Below are 19,281 nucleotides of genomic sequence, written 5' to 3'. Positions count from 1 at the left end.
TGTCCAATACATTTTACCTTGAAAACACATCATGCTTGACAGTTTCACCAGCATGGCCACTGAATATTATATTACTGAAAATCGTTTGGTAATAATTCCTAAATAGATGACTAATACGTTTAATATGACAATTTTCACTATTATTAAAGGGATCACTAACCTTGACAACGATGCTTCAGTTCTTTAGCGCCAGTAGAATGATATTGCCTACGAATGAAATCGCTGCTGATTGGCCTAAGCGAGTCTAAACTAGCCAATAGAAATCCTCGATGCTCATAGTGAATGGTAGGGATTGACAAGCGAGCGTGGGAAGCCAAGAAACTTGGACACAAAAGGGGGCATGCAGTAACGAATGCAGTTGAATACGTTCAAGTAAGTATTTCTTTATAAATTAATAGATCATTCACAAACATATTATCCTAAACTACCTGGGAAATTAATTGTAGTAATTCGCCTAGTGGGTGATTACAGAGCAGTGTGAAGCCCCGCTGCACTCTGGAGTGGCTGTCTCCTCAAAGTTGTAAGCAAGAAAACAGTTTTCCTCAAAAGTGGACAGAAATACTTATAATTAGTAGTAATAACTCATACGTGTACAAACATTTAACAAGCTCTACTTAGCATGTTTCGCCCTTTAGCTGTGGAGTTAAAGGTGGGCATGTTATTTGATCGCATTTGTTTATCAGTTGAGTTTGTTTATCTTCTGACCTGGCAAAAGTACAAATGCTGATAACGACATCTCAGTTAGGAAGAAAATCTGTGCAGAATCAAAAACGCATTTGGTTTCACCAGGAACTCCACAGTGATGAATGAATAATTATGCTCTTGTTTACGAAGTCCCATGACTTTCTCCTTGCTTGTGGCCCTGTGGGCGAATCCATTTCAGTATGTTGGTGTCTGGTTACAACTACTCTGTCAACCCAATGCCATGCGATCTGTCAGCAGTTGTTTCTAACCTATAGTGAACCTGTGACCTGAATTTCTCAGTCTGCATTCTCTGACAGTCGCTTGGACACAGGTCCAAGCACCTGACACTTTGCCTTGATTGCTTTAGAGATTTGTGTAGCTAATATCTTTGCATGAAAATAATTATGTTTTCTTCTATATCGTCTCTCTAAGTGTTCTCTCTGTCCTAAGGAATGGATGACAAAAATGAGGAAAGCTGCAGTGTTTACCCGGTATGTTGTTTGCTATGCTGTCCATTGTAATTGTCTTATTACAGCCTTGTGCTACTGCTCTGCCTTTGCTCTTGCACATCTTCACCCCTGTTCAGATGTTTATTATAATGTGTATTTACCTCCACATTTCACGAATATCCCATGTTGTTAAATTAGGCCTACCTTTTCTCTTCACTCTATTTGCTGTTTTTCCCCCCAGAGTCTGTTTCCACTCAGCACTGAGTTCACAGCAAGGATGCAGCAGTTGATGGAGGACAGAACAGAGACCTCTGTGGTAGCCAACACTTTCAGTACCTTTGTTACTGCTTTAAGCTAGCTTTCTTCCTACTGTATTCTAAGCCTAACTGCTGTCAGCCTATCTCTCCACAGTGGACTGGTGTGCTTATCGGGGCTGTTGTATCTGTCTCTCTCATTGGCATTGTGGTGTTTCTGCTCTACAGAAGATACAAGATGGCCAGTCAGTATAATAGCGTGACTCTCTTCTCAAAGATCCTTCATGTAGCAACTAGTTTGACCAAGTAGTCCACTACACCGGAAGTAACATCTAAATTCATCATGTTCCTGAATGTGAATATGTGTGTTGTTGTTTTGTTTTTTCAAGAAGAGGATCAGGCTGGAGTTCCTCAGTATCGTTTTAGGAAAAGAGACAAGGTCATGTTCTATGGCAGAAAGATAATGAGAAAGGTCAGTCATTTCATGGCCTATTGGCACTGATGTCTTGACTGGAACATCCGGTCCAGGAAGTTATATAGGTCATTGTGAACTCTGAAGGTGTTGGGTGAGGTCCATTGAATGCTATAGTGCATAACACAGTAATATTATTTGCAAGGGGATATCTTTGTTTCACACTTTATCAGTATAGTACATAGTTATCTTGAGCCATGAAGTGAGACGTGTCTCTCTTTGTAGGTGCAGACTTTGTCCTCTGTTGCGACCCCCACCTCAAACTCAGCACCCCGGCAGCGAACCAGGAAGAGAACGAAAGTGTTATCAATAGCACGCAAGTAAGACATTATGACAGTGTATTACAAGGTGTTCCAACCTTATCTGAACTCGATACTGACACTGTCCCGATGTGTGCCACTGTAGGATCCTGCGTATTCGTAAAGAGCCATCTCCGACCCTGCAGCCAAAGGAGCCCCCTCCTTCTTTGCTGGAGGCTGACCTCACGGAGTTTGACGTGCAGAACTCTCATCTTCCCTCTGAGGTGCTGTACATGCTGAAGAACGTCAGGTAAGGAAACACACACATTTACGCAACAATTACATGTTTATTTATAAAGCATGTCACGTTGAAGTGCGGTACAGACAAAATATAAAAATCATGAATACAGGAAACACCGACTTAAACACCTAGGCATACAACAAAACAACACATGGGCCTAGGCACAAGCCAAAAGGCAGGCACATCAGGAGGTTTCAACAAACATACACCATTGACTGTAAAATATTTGTTTCGTGTGTGTACATGTGTGTGTTTGTCCAGGGTGCTGGGACACTTTGAGAAGCCTCTGTTTCTGGAGCTTTGTCGACACATGGTGTTTGTGCAGTTGCACGAGGGGGAAAGCCTGTTCCGCCCCGGTGACATCGACGACAGCATCTACGTGGTGCAAGATGGCCGCCTGGAGCTCTGCATCCATGAAAGTGTGAGTCCACCACACTCCTCTTTCTTCATATGCCATCCGCATATTATCTCATGATCTCATCCTATTATCTTCGAAGCAATAAAATGACAGGATAACCTTTTTACTTTTCTTGTTAGGATGGCACAGACGCAGTAGTTAAGGAGGTGTTAGCTGGAGACAGTGTCCACAGCCTGCTCAGTATTCTGGATGTCATCACCGTAAGTCAAGCCTTTGTCCCTGATTTTCTTTTTTGACTTAGCTGCTGACTTTACACATTGCTTTGAGTAATTCCTGTACAATATCAAGCCCTGCCTGATGTCTCTCCGTATTCCAGGGTTACCCAGCGCCTTACAAGACGGTGTCTGCGAGGGCTGCCGCCCCCACCACCATCCTGCGTCTTCCAGCGGCGGCCTTCCAGTCTGTGTTTGAAAAATACCCAGAGACTCTTGTACGCGTTATCCAGGTACAGCATCCAATGACAGGTGACCTTTAAAGTCAAGGGGAAAGAGATCAATCGATCAGACGAAAAGCCCTTTCAGCGCCAAACTCCATTGTGGCTATGTTTTGTGTGTAACTGAATTCTTAAATACAGTGCAGCCTTTTTGGCGGAATCTATATTCATGTCCACTTCCTCTTTGATGTAGATCATTATGGTTCGCCTGCAGAGAGTAACCTTTCTGGCCCTACACAACTACCTGGGCCTTACCACGGAGCTCTTCAACCAGGTACTGGTTGCTCGTAAAGTACACTCCTGCATGACATGAGGGATACACATGTCTGCATGTCATTGTTTCTTAGGAAAGGGAAACACACTCATGTCTGATGGTTCCATGTCTGGCTCTATTTCAGGAGAGCCAGGCCATACCCCTGGTGTCGGTGGCTAGTGTGCTGGGGGAGGGCAACCCAGGCAGGGTTCTACGGAGACAGCAGTCTGGGTCTGAGGACCCGGGAGCAGAAATCACAGGTCCGTTACACAAGGATCACTAGGAATGTCATTTCAAATTGTAATAAAAATACATAAATACTATAGCAAATGTAGGACAAAATTGTATATAGAAATAGTACAAAAGTCTGGGAGCAATGTAATCTATCTCAACAAAGTAGTACAATGTTCTGTTCCAGAGAGAGAAAAGTCCCACCCCTCAGAGAGCCCCACCATTAAATTCAAGAAGTCTCGTTCTCACTCCACTCCTATGGCGGTCACAGGTACAGAGGTCAAGCACAGCAGCCACAATGCCCTCTCAAACTAGCACACTGTGATTTACTGTATGTCCTATAACCATGACTATTTGTCTCCCTCCATAGACAACGCCACCGCAGACCTCAACGCTGCGTACGAGAGAGCCAAGATAAAGGAGCAGGAGAAACCGAAAGCACAGGAAGAGAACCCGCCAAGCCCTTCTGTACATAAGGTCAGTGAAGGACTTCTAATGTGCATTTCCTACTCACGTCTAAGTCATAAAGACATGCTAAACACCAATCCGTCCTTGTCGTCCATGCATCTGTTCCCCTCCCCCCTAGTCTATCCTGAAGAAGTGTGTGACCATGGTCCACACGCCCTCAGCTGTGCACCACTACACTGAGGCAGGGGGCCCCTCTACAGGCCATGTCCACCACAGCAAGGTCAACGCCATCTTCCATGCTGCCAAGAAGGACCTCCTCAAAGTCTTCCAACTGCAGGTATGGCTCATCTTTTCTGATGGGAATGGTCTACGTGAGCAATCCAGTTATTCTACCAGAAGTAGATGTCAGATGTGCGAGTTTTTCCCTTGTCTTCCTTGAGGGTTTAGGTTGGTTTAGGTGCAGGTCTATGGGTGTATGTGAAGCCAATTCTGATATCAAGAAAGTAATCAAGAAAAGATTCCAAGAGGAGGCTCCTTGTGTTTTTGTGTGTGTTCTGTTCTGACCCCTATTGCCCCCTGTGTGTGTCAGGACCTGAGTCTGCTGGAAGGCAGGGTAACTCTACGCCAGGTCAAGGCCGGATGTGTGGTGGCCAGCCAGGGGGACCAGGTCAGCCTGCATGCCAACTCACATCACTGCTGCTGCCACGCCCTGAGGGAAGGGCCTGGCTTCAACACCTTCATCTCAGCTCTGTTGTTAGCAAGCCAGTAAAACATTTGTTTTTTGCCACCCATAACCAATGAGCCGCCCGGTACCTTATTAGGGTTTTTACAGTTTTTCCGTTTGTCCTCTGTGTTCGTGCCAGGACGTGAGTGTGCAGTTTGTCATCTCGGGTGTGCTGCACGTGTATCAGCGCATGATAGACCGCGAGGAGGACACGCTGCTGTTCCACACACACCCTGGGGAGATGGTGGGTCACCTGGCCGTGCTCACAGGAGAACCCCTCATCTTCAGTGTACGCGCCCACCGCGACTGCAGCTTCCTATCCATCTCCAAGGCCCACTTCTATGAGTAGGCTTCTGCCAGAATGCCCGTGTGAACGTGCAGATAATTACACGTGCCATGATGTACACGCACACACTTGATACTGTGTTTTTGCTGTCCTGCCTAATTGTGTGTGTGTATGTGTGTGTTTCTGTCTGTCTCCATGCAGGATCATGCGTGAGGACCCCAGGGTGGTGCTGAACGTAGCTCACCAGGTGGTGAAGAGGGTGTCTTCCTTTGTCAGACAGATCGACTTTGCACTGGACTGGATGGCAGTGGAGGCAGGACGTGCTGTCTACAGGTATAGCTGTAAATCTACAGTATAGCCTCAAATACTCTTCCTCAGCACTGTGTGCATTGGCTTAAACTTTCCCCAACTTTCTTTCTTCTTTCCTTCCTTGTGTGCTTGCAGACAAGGAGACAAGTCAGACAGTACATTTATAGTTCTCAGCGGCCGCTTACGGTCGGTCATAGCAAAGGATGATGGGAAGAAGGAGCTGACAGGCGAGTATGGCCGCGGTGACCTGATCGGCGTGGTGGAAGCCCTGACCCACATGAACCGGGCAACAACGGTACACGCTGTCAGGGACTCGGAGTTAGCCAAGCTGCCAGAGGGAGCGCTCAACTCCATCAAGAGGAAGTACCCCCAGGTCGTCACCCGGCTCATCCACCTGCTGGGGCAGAAAATCCTGGGGAACATGCAGCAGGTCAATGGACCCCTGGCAGGTGTGTGTGTGTGTGTGTATGTGTGTGCAAAGTGCATACGTGCACACATGTACTGTCTGTGTGTTGTGTCTCCTCCATAAACAACATTTGCGTGCGTGTACACTGGTGTATCAGCAATGTTCATATTTGTTGTATTTGGTATGATATTAGTTCGTTTTCTGTTCATATTTGTTGATATGGGTTTTCTCTCCCCTCCAGCTCGTAGTCTGGCCCTCCACACCCCGGGCAGTAAGTGGGATGTGGGGAACCCGGCCTCCAACCTCTCCACAGTCACCATCCTGCCCGTGTCGGACGAGGTTCCCCTCACTGCCTTCACCCTGGAGCTGCACCACGCACTGACTGCCATCGGTACACACAGATCGTCTTCTCACCGCCAGCATTTTTTTTCTCTTCACTCATTGCAAACTAATAGGTTGTTATTGCTGCTCTAGGTCCAACTTTACTCTTGACAAGTGACATCATCAAGCAACGACTGGGCTCTGCAGCACTGGACAGGTAAATATATTCATATCATATATTTCCCTCTCTCTTTTTTTATTGGTGACAGTATAATCCTTGTTTGAGGTAAGCTTGAGCGGGCTTTGAAACAAACGGCATGAATGCGCTCTTCTGCCACCTTATCTGCCTCCTTCTATGTTTCCTCGTCTGCCCCGTCCGTCCGTCCGTCAGTGTTCATGAGTACCGCCTGTCCAGTTGGCTGGGTCAACAGGAGGACATCCACCGCATTGTCCTCTACCAGTCCGACGCCAGCCTCACCCCCTGGACCCAGCGCTGCATTCGCCAGGCTGACTGCATCATTATCGTGGGACTGGGCGAGCAGGACCCGGCTGTGGGGGAGGTGAGGCCAAACCGACCCCAGCTCTGTCTGTCTGGGTAAACCTTGTGATTCACAGTAGCTAACTAGCGGCTAACTGTTTAATACAATGGAAAGTAGGCTGACTTGTTTGAGTTTTGATGCAGTGTAATGAGTGCACACAGATTAGTGACATCTACATGTCTCAGGCTTTAGGCCTATTAGTTATATTAATGCTAGGGTTGCTAATAAGCTGCTGAGACAAACCCTCTTGGTGACTGACTGACTTCAAATCCTGTTCCGCTTTTTAACAGACATCACACATACTTTTTAAAATGGAAAACAAACATTTGAGCGTGACCACCTGAGTGTTGTGTTTGACTCTGCCCTGCCCGCACCCTCAGCTGGAGCGCATGCTGGAGGGCAGCGCGGTGCGAGCCCAGAAACAGCTGGTGCTGTTGCACCGTGAGGATGGACCCCCGCCGAGAGGCACCGTGGAGTGGCTCAACATGAGGAGCTGGATCTCCAGACACCTCCACCTGTCCTGCCCGCGCAGGGTCTTCTCCAAGAGGAGCCTGCCAAAGCTGGTACACACACACACTCTCACACTCTCTCTGTCCAGCTCATTCTCTCTGTCACATGTTTTCTCTCACACCCATTTTCACACACACACACCCTAGCCTCCTGCCTCAGTTGGGTGTCCGGGTATCTGTTAACCCTACCTCCAGCTAGTCTGTCTTGCTTCTCTGCTCACACTTTCAATTGCAACAGTCGTCTAAAGCTACTGGGTATTGGAGTAGAGCTTTGGTGTAGTTTTGCTTCACTTTCTTACTGTTTTTGTGTGTGTATCACCTTCAGATAGAGATGTACCAGCGTGTGTTCCAGAAGCCTCCAGACCGTCACTCGGACTTCTCCCGCCTGGCCAGGGTGTTGACAGGCAACACCATCGCACTGGTGCTGGGGGGAGGGGGAGCCAGGTACTGCAACTGATAACACAAAAAACTGGACCTGGATAGCAACTCTGGGCTGTTTAACCTTCCATTCTTTTCTAACCTTGCATTTCTTAAACCCATTTAAGTTAGATATTTGTTTATGCTTCCCTAATCGAAAAGAAATCCCATGACGTTTAAGCAACAGTTTGGCCATGTGTGTTGGCATTCTCCCTGTCAATTTCCTGGAGGCCCAGTTTGTGGTTGTGCTGATATCTTCTCTGATGGCTTCTCTGTCTGCTGTTTCTCGCTCTGCTTTACTCTGGCATGTCGTGGAGCAGAGCTAAGGTGGGTTCTCTCCCCCACACATAGCCATGGGTGATCCCTGCTTAGACTAAACATCCTCTTTTCCTGACCCCCCCACTGAGTTTGTCGTCCATGTGTTCACTGATTTGAAATCCTTCACGATTCTTCTCAGGGGCTGTTCTCAAGTCGGCATCCTCAAGGCCCTGAGTGAATCAGGCATCCCTGTGGACTTGGTGGGTGGAACCTCTATCGGCTCTCTGATTGGGGCATTATACGCAGAGGATAAGAGCAACAGTCGCTTGAGAGTCCGAGCTCGGGAATGGGCGATGGTGAGCACTAGTGTTCCGATGGGTTGATGGGGGGGGGGGGGGGGGGGGGTCTAATGGACAGCTGAACCGGCTGTTTTTCACCCTCTGTGTCGTTCTTCTGTCTCCTCAATCCCCCAGGACATGACCTCCATCTTCAAAAAGGTCCTTGACCTCACTTATCCTGTCACCTCAATGTTCTCCGGAGCTTCCTTCAACTCCAGCGTTAGCTCGGCCCTTAAGGGCAAACAGATAGAGGTAGGACTAGGTTACATTTGATTTTAAATCTTATTTTTTATGTACAATTAATTAATGAAGAAGACAGCGGCAAAACGCATTACAATTTTATGGAAAACTTGTTTTATTAACTACACAATAAATATTACACACATTTGTATTCTCTTCTCACAGGATCTGTGGATCCCCTACTTCAACATCACTACAGACATCACAGCTTCCTCCATGAGGGTCCACACTGATGGTGTGTTCTTCACTACCTCCTCCTTGTTCTACCTCCCCCACATCCTGCCTGCTGCTCATCCTACCCATATATCACCTCCTAACCATCTATTTCATCCTACCTCCTCCTTACCTTACTTCCTCATCCTACCCATCTACCTCCTCATCCTACTTCCTCCTTATCCTACCTTCTTATCCTACCTCCTCCATATCCTACCTCCACCATATCCTACCTCGTCCTCATCCTACCTCCTCTTTATCCTACCTCATCCTACCCATTCTACCGCCTCATCCTTCCTTCTCCTACTTCCTACCCATCCTACCTCCTCTTCATTCTACCCCCTCCTCATCCTAGCTCCTTCCTTATCCTGTCTCATCCTACCCATCCCATCTCCTCAGCCTGTCTCCTCATTCTACCTCCTTGTTGCTGAGTCCCCTCAGCTTTTGTTCCTAACCAACAAAGCGTGTTTGGTGCTTGTCTAGGATCACTGTGGAGGTATGTCCGTGCCAGCATGTCTCTGTCGGGCTACCTTCCCCCTCTCTGTGACCCTAAGGATGGACACCTTCTCATGGATGGAGGTTACATCAACAACCTGCCTGGTAAGAAGTGGATTCTATCCAAAGGACCTCCAAGGTATAATTGTTTTGTTATTAGGTAAATTATAACAAGTGAGTATGCGCCATATTAGATTGACAATGACATTAACCTTAATCCTCCAGCGTCATAGGGTGACACAATGTGGCTTCTGTCTTCTCAGCTGACGTTGCACGATCCATGGGAGCCAAGGTTGTGATAGCCGTTGACGTGGGCAGCCAGGACGAGACCGACCTCACCAACTACGGTGACTCGCTCAACGGCTGGTGGTTGCTATGGAAACGCTTCAACCCCCTGGCAGAGAGAGTCAAGGTGTGACCTGCCTCCATTGTACCAAGCTGTCAGTTTCACAATATAGTCGTTTTATTTCAGCATGGTCTGATCCGAGTTTGACATGGTTCCCCCCTACCCACCTCCCCCTTTCTCTTAAGGTGTTGAACATGGCAGAGATCCAGACCAGGCTGGCTTATGTGTGCTGTGTGAGGCAGCTGGAGTCTGTGAAAGACAGCGATTACTGCGAGTACATACGCCCCCCCATCGATCGCTACGGCACGCTGGACTTTGGCAAATTTGACGAAATTGCTGTGAGTGTCCCTCTGTTCCTCCTCATTGTCCCAAAGGCTCTCCATCTGCTTCCTCTAATCTCAGCAAATCCCACCATGGCTGAACCCCTCTCTCTCTCCCCCTATCCGTCTCAGGAAGTGGGATACCAGCATGGGAAAACACTATTTGACGTGTGGCTACGCAGCGGGGTTGTGGACAAGATGCTAAAGGACAGACACCAAGAGGAGTTTCATAAAACTAAGAGTGGCAACGTGAGTTTCAACCTGTCCTGAATGTACTGTTCTATTTTGTTTTTGCCGCTTATCCCTCTGCCTACGCCTATCTCATTGGTTGTTTTATATTGTGGATGAAGAAACTATGTACTTTCTGGATGTGGTAGTGTAGCTCTTTAAACTGGAGCTTGTTTGGGCTTCTTTACTGAACCACTTCTTGACTTTTAGGTGACGTGTCCCAATGCCTCCTTTACTGACCTGGCAGAGATTGTGTCTAGAATTGAGCCAGTTAAACCAGCCCTGATGGATGGTAAGAGGACAGGAAAAACAAATGATTTATTTAAATATTTGTAAAAAGCTTCATTGTGCAAACTATTCATGATTACTGCAATGTTTTAAATCCACAATGAACTATTTTAAATGCTTGAGAGATTTTGCTGAAGCTTCCATGTCACTTTTTTCTTCACTTAATCGCTGTACCGATTCCAGAGGAGTTTTCGGAGGAGTACCAGACAGACTATGATGAGGAGGCGGTGGAGAGTGCCCTGTCTGATCTGGATATGTCTTGTTACAACAGTGAGCAAGGGGAAGAGACTGCTGACACAGTACGTACTGCACTAAGGGAAACCATTAAAGTAAAACTCCAGCAAAGCAATAAATAATTCTACCCTAAATAATCAGTTTAAGATGCCCTTAGAAAACTTGCAACAAACACAACAGTGAACTTGGTATCGAAAGTATATCAAATATGGAGCAAAAAAAAGATACATAATTTTTTGGCTTGTTTTGATTTCCACTGGCCCAGTTCAGGTTTAATCAAAAACATCATCCCAACAAGAACAGGTGTGACCTGGCTTGGCAACTACTCAATTTTATTTCTGTTTCTCTCTCTCTTTGTGTGTGTTTCTCTGGCTCTCTTCCTCTCTCAGGATGAAGAAATTCAAATTGGTGTTCGACATCGGACACCGAACCACTCCAACAATGTCGGCCTGTGACATCCATCATATACTTGACATACAGCCTGGGTCACAGTTCTGTTTATAGTTATTCCAGACAGTCCAGACAAAAAGCAGTACTTTGTATTACTTGGGGGAGGGAATGCTTGACATCCACCTATTGTTCATTCATTTGAAGGCCAATTATAACAACTTCCTTTTTATTTTATTTTAGTGTTTACTTAGTACATTGAAGGGATTTTCTCCCATTCAGAGAAGGGATTGATCAAAGGTTTCTCATCACACACACAAATGTATTGTGAATTATAGGCTCAAAGTTGGGCGCAAACCATGATAAGCTACACTTATAGGGTCATAGGGTGCAAGATCAACAATGAACAAGATCAACAATTACTCTGTCTTGGGTCTGGAACTGCATAAGATAATGAGTATTTCACTTACCTGTCTGCTATACATACCGAATATATGGAAAATTTTGTTTAAAAACCACAACTCCCTTACTTAGCTGCTATATGTCGATCAATGTTGCAGTATTCATTCATTCATAGTTACATTGTACTTATGTGTACAGGCATTATCATTATCATGCAAACATATCAATGCAATTTTCTACTCTCTTTTATGCTGCCATTTGTCTTTAACAATACTGGTGGTCCTTTACTTTTGATTCAAATGTAACATTAATGAATGTCTGACCTATATGTGTAATGATGAAAAAGGGACTGACATACATAAATCAAAAATAATTTATTAATATTGATATAGATTTGAGAGTTTCTTTTGTGTTATTTTCCTTATGCCATTTTTTCAGGGATTTGTGTTAAATTAATCATGTTATGTCTTATAATGTTGACATTTTATGTTGTGTTCATGTTCATTTAGATATGTTGAACTTTTAGTTGGTGCCTTGTAAAATAATTGCTGCATCTGTTTTAAAGCCAATGGTGAAAGCACTTGCAGAATTTGCAGTAGGCCTATGATTATTACTTGATTATTACTAAATAAATTACTTTGATTAAATTACTTTGATTAAAACTAAATAAATATATCCTCATTGAGAACTAGGCTACTTGTGAACTATGACCAATTAAGAAAGAATAACCAATGAATTTCTAATCACAAAAGTAACATGTCTAAAAAGTGAACAACTGTGTTTTTACTCATTACATGGTCATAACATTTCAGAAGCTTGTGCATCAAATGAGTTATTTGTGGAAACGTTAACATTAACGTTATACGTCCTCCCCAATATTTGATCATACTGTATGATTATGCGGCCAATTTCGATGTGGCTGATATTACGTCTTTCTTCAGCTCCGAAAATATAAAATCCCGGCCGGTCCATTTTCCAAATCCAGTCGATTTGGCTGACCGAAACCTATTTGTCCTGAATGTCATATTTTCCCTATACATATAATCTGGTGCAATGAGTGAGTTTGTTGCACGAAATCATCTGACACATTTTTATGGATGGTAAATATCCAGTATTTAGATAACGACTAGGTGAATTTCACGAGAATTTCGAATTAGTTCCAATTTCGAATAGTAGAATTAGTGCGAATTTCGAATTGTAGAGTTCAAATTTTGATTGCAATACAATACAGTTTGTATGACTGGTAGCTGACAGCTAGTCTGGCTTTACAGCTAGCAACAACTGTAACTAACGTTTTTGCCAACGTTCCAGTTTTCACCGACGTCACGTTCTGGGTGGTAACCCCGATGTGCGGCCATATTGGAGGCACTCGGTGTAAACAACTGAACGGAGTATGAACGTAAATTCTATACTCTTTGGTACAACTGTAGCCATGTCTAAACGACCGAAATGGTCATCAAAACGCGTCCAAGATTCAAAGGCATACAGGGAAGGACTTGGACCACAAGAAAAGGGTCGATATTTTGAGAAATTAGGATTTATTGGCGGTGCAGATCCCTACCAGTTAGCTCCATCTACTTAGATCCGTGACGACCCGGTGATTCTGCCTTCAGTTGGATATCTCGATATTGTTAACTACATGGTTTTCTCGCCAAACCCATACACATGCAGTAGTTTGATATGAATTATATTATGTTAATGTCAGCTTTACAGTAAAATAAGCTCACAGTAAAACAATAAAAGCAGTAATTGTTTTTACTATTTACTATTAAAAATATTATCATTACAATAGAAAATTAGATTTGAGCCGCTGAAATTAACATTTCACAATACCTGACAAGAAATGTGCCGAACAAATCCGTATGTTGTCCAGATTTTTCCCTCGTAGATCTTGGTTGAGCTTTGCCAACCACAAGCTTTTGGAAGTCGATAATATACCAAATGTTTTTCACAATCTGTCCTATTTGTACAACCTGAAACACGGCAATAATTCACCATTTTCCTTGACGACGTTCGGGATATACTTCAGTGCCAGTGCTTTGTTGTGATGCGGAGTGCCTCCAAGATGGCGACTTCCGGTCTGATAACCCGTCGGTGAAAACCCTCTATTGTGTCAGAGAATGTCTAATATGGGTTAGGTACGGTGGCCCTGAAGTGCAAATGACACCCCCTAATATGAGTACTTCCCCCAAATGAAAATACTCCCCCCCAATATGAGTCATCTCCCCCCAAATCGGATGACTTGTTCACCTCCCCCCAATACAAAAACGCGCTCCCCCCCAATACGAGTCAACTCCCCCCAAATCGGATGACTTGTTCACCTCCCCCCAATACAAAAACGCGCTCCCCCAAATGGAAAACGACATTACATTAACTCAAAAACACATTACATTAACTCTGAACGGAAAGGGTAGGTACTACACTTTAAGCGCTGATTGGATGCAGTAGGCTAACTGACAAGAAATAAGAAATTGATTGACAGAAGTACAAAATGCAATAGCCTGATAGAGTTAAGTGCACCAGGACATTTATTTGGGTATCGAAGCATGTAGCATAGGCTACGTATGCAAAAGCATAAATTGCAGTGTTAAACGTAAACATCGATAGCCAAACAACTAGTCCACGTAACTCTGTCATTATCATGAAATTAATCGTTTTGATTGGAAGGAAAGAGGAAACATTAATGTTGACAATTCAGAGTCATTACACTAGCCTACTCTTTATTTTAATCAGGGTCATTCCTATGAAATAATCCTAGATCTGCTGTTAACGTTTCACAATATAAGTAGGCTAGCCTATGCGCACGCTAAAAACGCAGTTGAAGGAAGCAGGACTTTTCAGAAGAGACTAGTCCACTACAGAAGAATGAAATGCCACAATGACAGAGTAACGTGGATCAGGATAGTTGTTTGGCTATCGATTTATACATTTAACACGAAATACTTTTGCCTAAGTAGTCTACTATTTGCTACATTCTTCGATAGCCAAACAAATGTTCTGGTGCACTTAACTCTGCCAGGCTATTGCATTTTGTACTTCTGTCGATCAATTTCTTATTTCTTGTTAGTTAGCCCACTGCATCCAATCAGCGCTAAAGTGTAGTACCTACCCTTTCCGTTCAGAGTTAATGTTATGTGTTTTTGAGTTAATGTAATGTCGTTTTCCATTTGTGGGAGCGCGTTTTTGTATTGGGGGGAGGTGAACAAGTCATCCGATTTGGGGGGAGTTGACTCGTATTGGGGGGGGGAGCGCGTTTTTGTATTGGGGGGAGGTGAACAAGTCATCCGATTTGGGGGGAGTTGACTCTATTGGGGGGGAGTATTTTCATTTGGGGGATGTACTCATATTAGGGGGTGTGGTTTGCACTTCAGGGCCACCGTAGTTAGGTCCTTAAAACAGGCTCTGATTGGGTTATCTAGCAAGTTATCCTGCCATTTGTTATTTCTTCCTTAATCATTTTTGTCCCTTTGGAATTGCATTGCTGTTGTATTTTGCAGTAGTGGCCAATGCTAGACTCATTATAGAGTGAATAGGCTTATACGTTGGTTTGGGTTAGGGTTAGCCATGTACTTACTTATCACTTATTTAGCCATTATGTTTGACTCCGTTTCTCATCACAGTTTGTTGAATGTGTTGAATGTTTAATTCCAAAATACAGACTTTTTGTTTAAATGCTAGGTTTCATCGCTATACCAAACAAAGAATGTTTCATTCAGACATATTTTACAAAGTGCTTTGTTCTTGCATGCCCATGTGCATTTTTGCATCATGTAGGATTTTCTTTTATGATTTCATGGAAATCTTCCAGTGCATATAATTTGTTTACCCAATCACTGCAGTTGTTTTATGTTGTAGACACGTTTTTTACTTTGAAATAATGGTCCAGATTACAGTTACTGTGGGATGACAAGGTAACGCTTGAGTAATTAGTGAGGTGTTAACATGTTTGTCACTTTAAAATAAGGGTCCACATCACTAGTACTTCCCGTAGGATGACAAGGTAACACTTGAGTAATTAGTGAGGAGTTAACATGTTTGTCACTTTAAAATAATGGTCCACATCACTAGAAGTTCATGTGGGATGACAAGGTAACGCTTGAGTAATTAGTGAGGAGTCAACATGTTTGTCACTTTAAAATAATGGTCCACATCACTAGAAGTTCCTGTGGGGTGAAAAGGTAACGCTTGAGTAATTAGTGAGGAGTTAACATGTTTGTCACTTTAAAATAATGGTCCACAACACTAGTACTTCCCGTGGGATGACAAGGTAACGCTTGAGTAATTAGTGAGGAGTTAACATGTGTTTGGGTCCTCCGCCACCACTCACCGTGACATATGATATATCAAAAAATATAATATAATGGTAAAAGTGTTTGCAACATGAGTCAAATGTTTGCTTTTGAGAACTTGCCTGTGTTTGTGATATTTTAAAGGCAGTTTTTCTTTTTGCAAGGAAAGCGAGGCATTTTGGACTTTGTGTGTGCAGTTCTTGGATTTGTGTGATAAGTTTTGAAAAAAAAGAGGACAAGTAAAAACAAATATGTAAGCATTTGAAAAAGACTATTCAAAACCTAAAACTCTGCTTTCATGAGCGCCTATGTAGGGGAGACCGGGGCTGGTTGTCACACTTTTTACAATCGCCAGTATTTCTCAGCACTAGTACATTATAGAAGCCAAATTTCATTATTGGTCCAGAGCTTAAGGTGGGAGTGAATTAATATGTCTTTTATCAAGTTAACACGTTTCAACTTGAAGTTATAAGCCACAAAATATACTCCGAGAAAGTGACAACCAACCCTGTCAATGCCAATGTGATTTGCAACAAGAAATATTGTTTTTTCTTAACTTAGAGATACCAAACAATTAAAAATGTTCTTAAAACAAGACGTAATGTGCCAATACAGTTTCTGCTATATGTGCTTAAATCCCCTTGCCTTTACTCGGGTGTTTATTTATCCACAGAAAAAGGCAGGCATATAAATATTAAAGGTCACATGACATGAAAACTTCACTTTAGGAGGTTATTTAACATTAATATGAGTTCCCAGCCTGCCTTTGGTCCCCCAGTGGCTAGAATTTTCGGTAGGTGTAAACCAAGCCCTGGGTGTTCTTCTCCGCCTTTGAGAAAATGAAGGCGGAAAAGCTCAGTTTGAAAATCTCCTCCTTGTGACGTCACAAGGAGCCAGACTGCCGCCCTTCTCTCTGCTTTGCCCGCCCAGATATTCTGGCCCGCCCATGAAAAAGTGAGCTATGATTGTGCGAAGGCAAGTGCGATATCGGTTTTACCTGGAGAGACATCATGGCTAGCAAACGAACGAAGCATAACAGTTGCTCAGTGTTTGGATGTACAAATCAAAACAAAAGTATTTTTTTAGTTCATTCATCTAAGCCTCTGCACAACCAGTATCTTGATTTTATTTTCGCTGGAAATGCGCCGACACAACTTCCCAAAGTTTTGTATGTCTGCGCCAAACATTTCAGTCACTACCGTTTCCTCAACTTGAGCCAACACAAAGCTGGCCTTGCTGAAATTAAATTCTGGATCATTACTAAATCTCCTTGGTCAAGCTACAAACCTTGGACAAGTAACTTAACTAACGCTAAATCATTTTGTTGCTTTACTGAATATGGTTACCTAGCTTGCTACCCTTAGTTACTGTTGCTAATGTAAAGATAGATGGCATCAAGTGTGTGTGTGAATACAAACACTGTAACGCCAGTGTTGTACACTTTGTTATTTGGATAATCGTTATGCTGTTGGTGTTATAGCGCGCACGATATCTGCCTTTCCCCTCATTGAAATTATTCTGAGTGTGCACCTCTGCAAACCAGGGTGATCAGATGAGAATGGGCAAATTTGAAGCATCTTACAGCAACGGTGCTACGAGCCATTGCGATACATCCTTTGTAAACATTAGCCTATGTTGCCGCCCCTCTCCTCCTCATTAGCATTTAAAGCTACAGACACAGAAACAGCGCATTTTGAGGAAAGCTCATTGAGGGACTGCTCGTAGTGGCTGTAACTATGCACCAAGGCTGAATTTTGGGAAAGATACTTCAGATACAGTAATAGGGAACCACTAAGGCCTATATAAAAGCATCCAAAAACAGCATATCATGTCACCTTTAAAGCTTTTAATAAAGCAAAACATAAAATAAAAAACAGTATCTATCAGTACAAAAAAGGAATCGAACGATACAATGTAAAAAAATAAGTGTTACAAATATTGCTTTATATTTAAACTGTGACAACCAACCCCATCTGAACTCTTGAGCTAAATGTTTAGCTAGCAACCACATGGCTTGACCTAGCATCTGATAAATGTACTGAAATTCTAGCTATTCCCTTCTACTCTTAAACAAAAGTTACAAAATTCAGATAAGTTAAACGTTCAAAGTTACAGAAGAAATGTTATGCAAAAGTAAATAGTTACTATTACCCATTGAAATGTGAAATGTGAATTTATTTATCTTGCGCCAGTAATGCTAGCTCTATTTCCATACTGACAACATGAATAAGCTCAGACAAATCGGGCACACATTTGATGAAAACCATTTTACACAGCGCCCCCTAAGTGTGGCTGTAATGAACTCTGTGACAACCAACCCGTGTGACAACCAGCCCCGGTCTCCCCTACATTTCTGTAATGCCAGAGATGTTGAAAAATTCATGGTAAACAATATTGAAACCAAACCTTTTTTTTTTTACTGCAAGCATTTGTGGTTGAATACAGTTACTTACTTGTAGTTATTACACAGTACGAAAGTGTGTAGTAGGACAGAAACCAAACCTATAACAAATACTCAAATGAAGCATCTTGTGCTACAGACTAGGCCTACTTTGTCAAAGTTTAAGAAGGACGTTTGTTTTAAAACCATTACACATTTAAGATGGCACAAAATCAGCCTCATTGGCCCTGGGGTCATCCTGATAACAACAGCCGACCTGTCCTCTCAGGTGGGGATGAAGACCAGGGGCCTCATGTAGGCTATTAAGGATTGCGCAGCGCAGCTTTCATTCAGATGGCCTACGGCCAAAACTCGAAAAGTACCTACGCACAGAAATATTCACATGTATTAAGCTGGTCGGGCGCCAGGTCCTGCGCACCTTTCCTTTATAAATCATAATCAATATGAGATTGACCGCACGTGAACGAGCCACTGACCCCGCCTTGCCTCCTCCCATAAATGAATGTGCAAATGAACCATATATGCGCTCCTGAGGTAATTTATTTGTCTGAATTACCGTATTTCTTCGAATAAACGCCACCCTCGAAAAAACGCTGCACCAAAAATGAACGTTAAATGCCGCAGCGTTTATTCGAAGAAATACGGTGACTGTGAGATCGAGGTTCTGACAACAGAGGTGGAGGCAAGAAAATAGGTGCGTTCAACACGTACTCGGCTGCATGAAACGACCGGCAGAGTGGCCGCTTGCAGTCGGGGAGGAGTTGAAAACGGCTCTGTGAAGTCGGACATTTCAGCTACTCGTGGTTTGCTGCGTTGACGTCAGTCACGGCCGATTAAGCGCTGTTTGCTACTTTACTCTATTTATAATTAAACGTAGTCTTAGTGAAGTTATCTTCCATTAATGTTTAATTCGATTCAACAGTTTGGTCCGGATTTGAAAACGAACCAATCTGGCCAATGACTCACACACGATAACTTTGACGCGTGTTTTGTAATATTTGGACACCTTCAGTTTCGCCAACACAAAAAATGTGTTGAAGAAAAGGTTTTAGTCAGCCTCTTCACTAACGGAAAGACCAAGTTATATTATAAATAAAGTAAAGTAAGCAAACAGCGCTTGATCGGCCATGACTGACATCAACGCAACAAACCACGAGAAGCTGGAATGTCCGACTTCACAGAGCCGTTT

At 43.5% G+C, this 19,281-nt stretch overlaps 1 protein-coding gene across 5 annotated transcripts; it reads left to right on the top strand.

Annotated features, from left to right (window-relative positions):
- The first annotated feature begins 207 nt into the window (after window positions 1-207).
- pnpla7b (patatin-like phospholipase domain containing 7b) lies at window positions 208-11,933 on the top strand. Of its 5 annotated transcripts, none has more exons than XM_047047974.1 (34): window positions 208-372; window positions 1,135-1,175; window positions 1,375-1,449; window positions 1,545-1,632; window positions 1,780-1,859; window positions 2,085-2,179; window positions 2,265-2,408; window positions 2,661-2,820; window positions 2,937-3,017; window positions 3,134-3,262; window positions 3,444-3,524; window positions 3,649-3,763; window positions 3,922-4,005; window positions 4,105-4,211; window positions 4,321-4,479; window positions 4,732-4,809; window positions 5,006-5,211; window positions 5,354-5,485; window positions 5,597-5,910; window positions 6,109-6,258; window positions 6,342-6,405; window positions 6,580-6,748; window positions 7,108-7,290; window positions 7,562-7,680; window positions 8,111-8,267; window positions 8,385-8,501; window positions 8,655-8,724; window positions 9,186-9,302; window positions 9,461-9,609; window positions 9,729-9,881; window positions 9,996-10,112; window positions 10,302-10,383; window positions 10,563-10,678; window positions 11,003-11,933. In XM_047047974.1, exons 2-34 carry the CDS (start codon window positions 1,137-1,139, stop codon window positions 11,066-11,068), a joined length of 3,996 nt encoding a protein of 1,331 aa, XP_046903930.1. In that variant the 5' UTR covers window positions 208-372; window positions 1,135-1,136; the 3' UTR covers window positions 11,069-11,933. The 5 variants fall into 5 exon arrangements, with proteins under 5 accessions (XP_046903930.1, XP_046903928.1, XP_046903929.1 ...); XM_047047972.1 differs by having other exon boundaries at window positions 1,777-1,859; XM_047047973.1 differs by having other exon boundaries at window positions 1,117-1,175; window positions 1,777-1,859.
- The last annotated feature ends 7,348 nt before the right edge of the window (window positions 11,934-19,281 follow it).

The sequence above is a fragment of the Hypomesus transpacificus genome, chromosome 24 (genome assembly GCF_021917145.1).
Source record: "Hypomesus transpacificus isolate Combined female chromosome 24, fHypTra1, whole genome shotgun sequence".
Classification (NCBI taxonomy): domain Eukaryota; kingdom Metazoa; phylum Chordata; class Actinopteri; order Osmeriformes; family Osmeridae; genus Hypomesus; species Hypomesus transpacificus.
The sequence above is the reverse complement of the archived record's forward strand: the minus strand, read 5'-3'. Positions and strand labels throughout refer to the sequence as shown.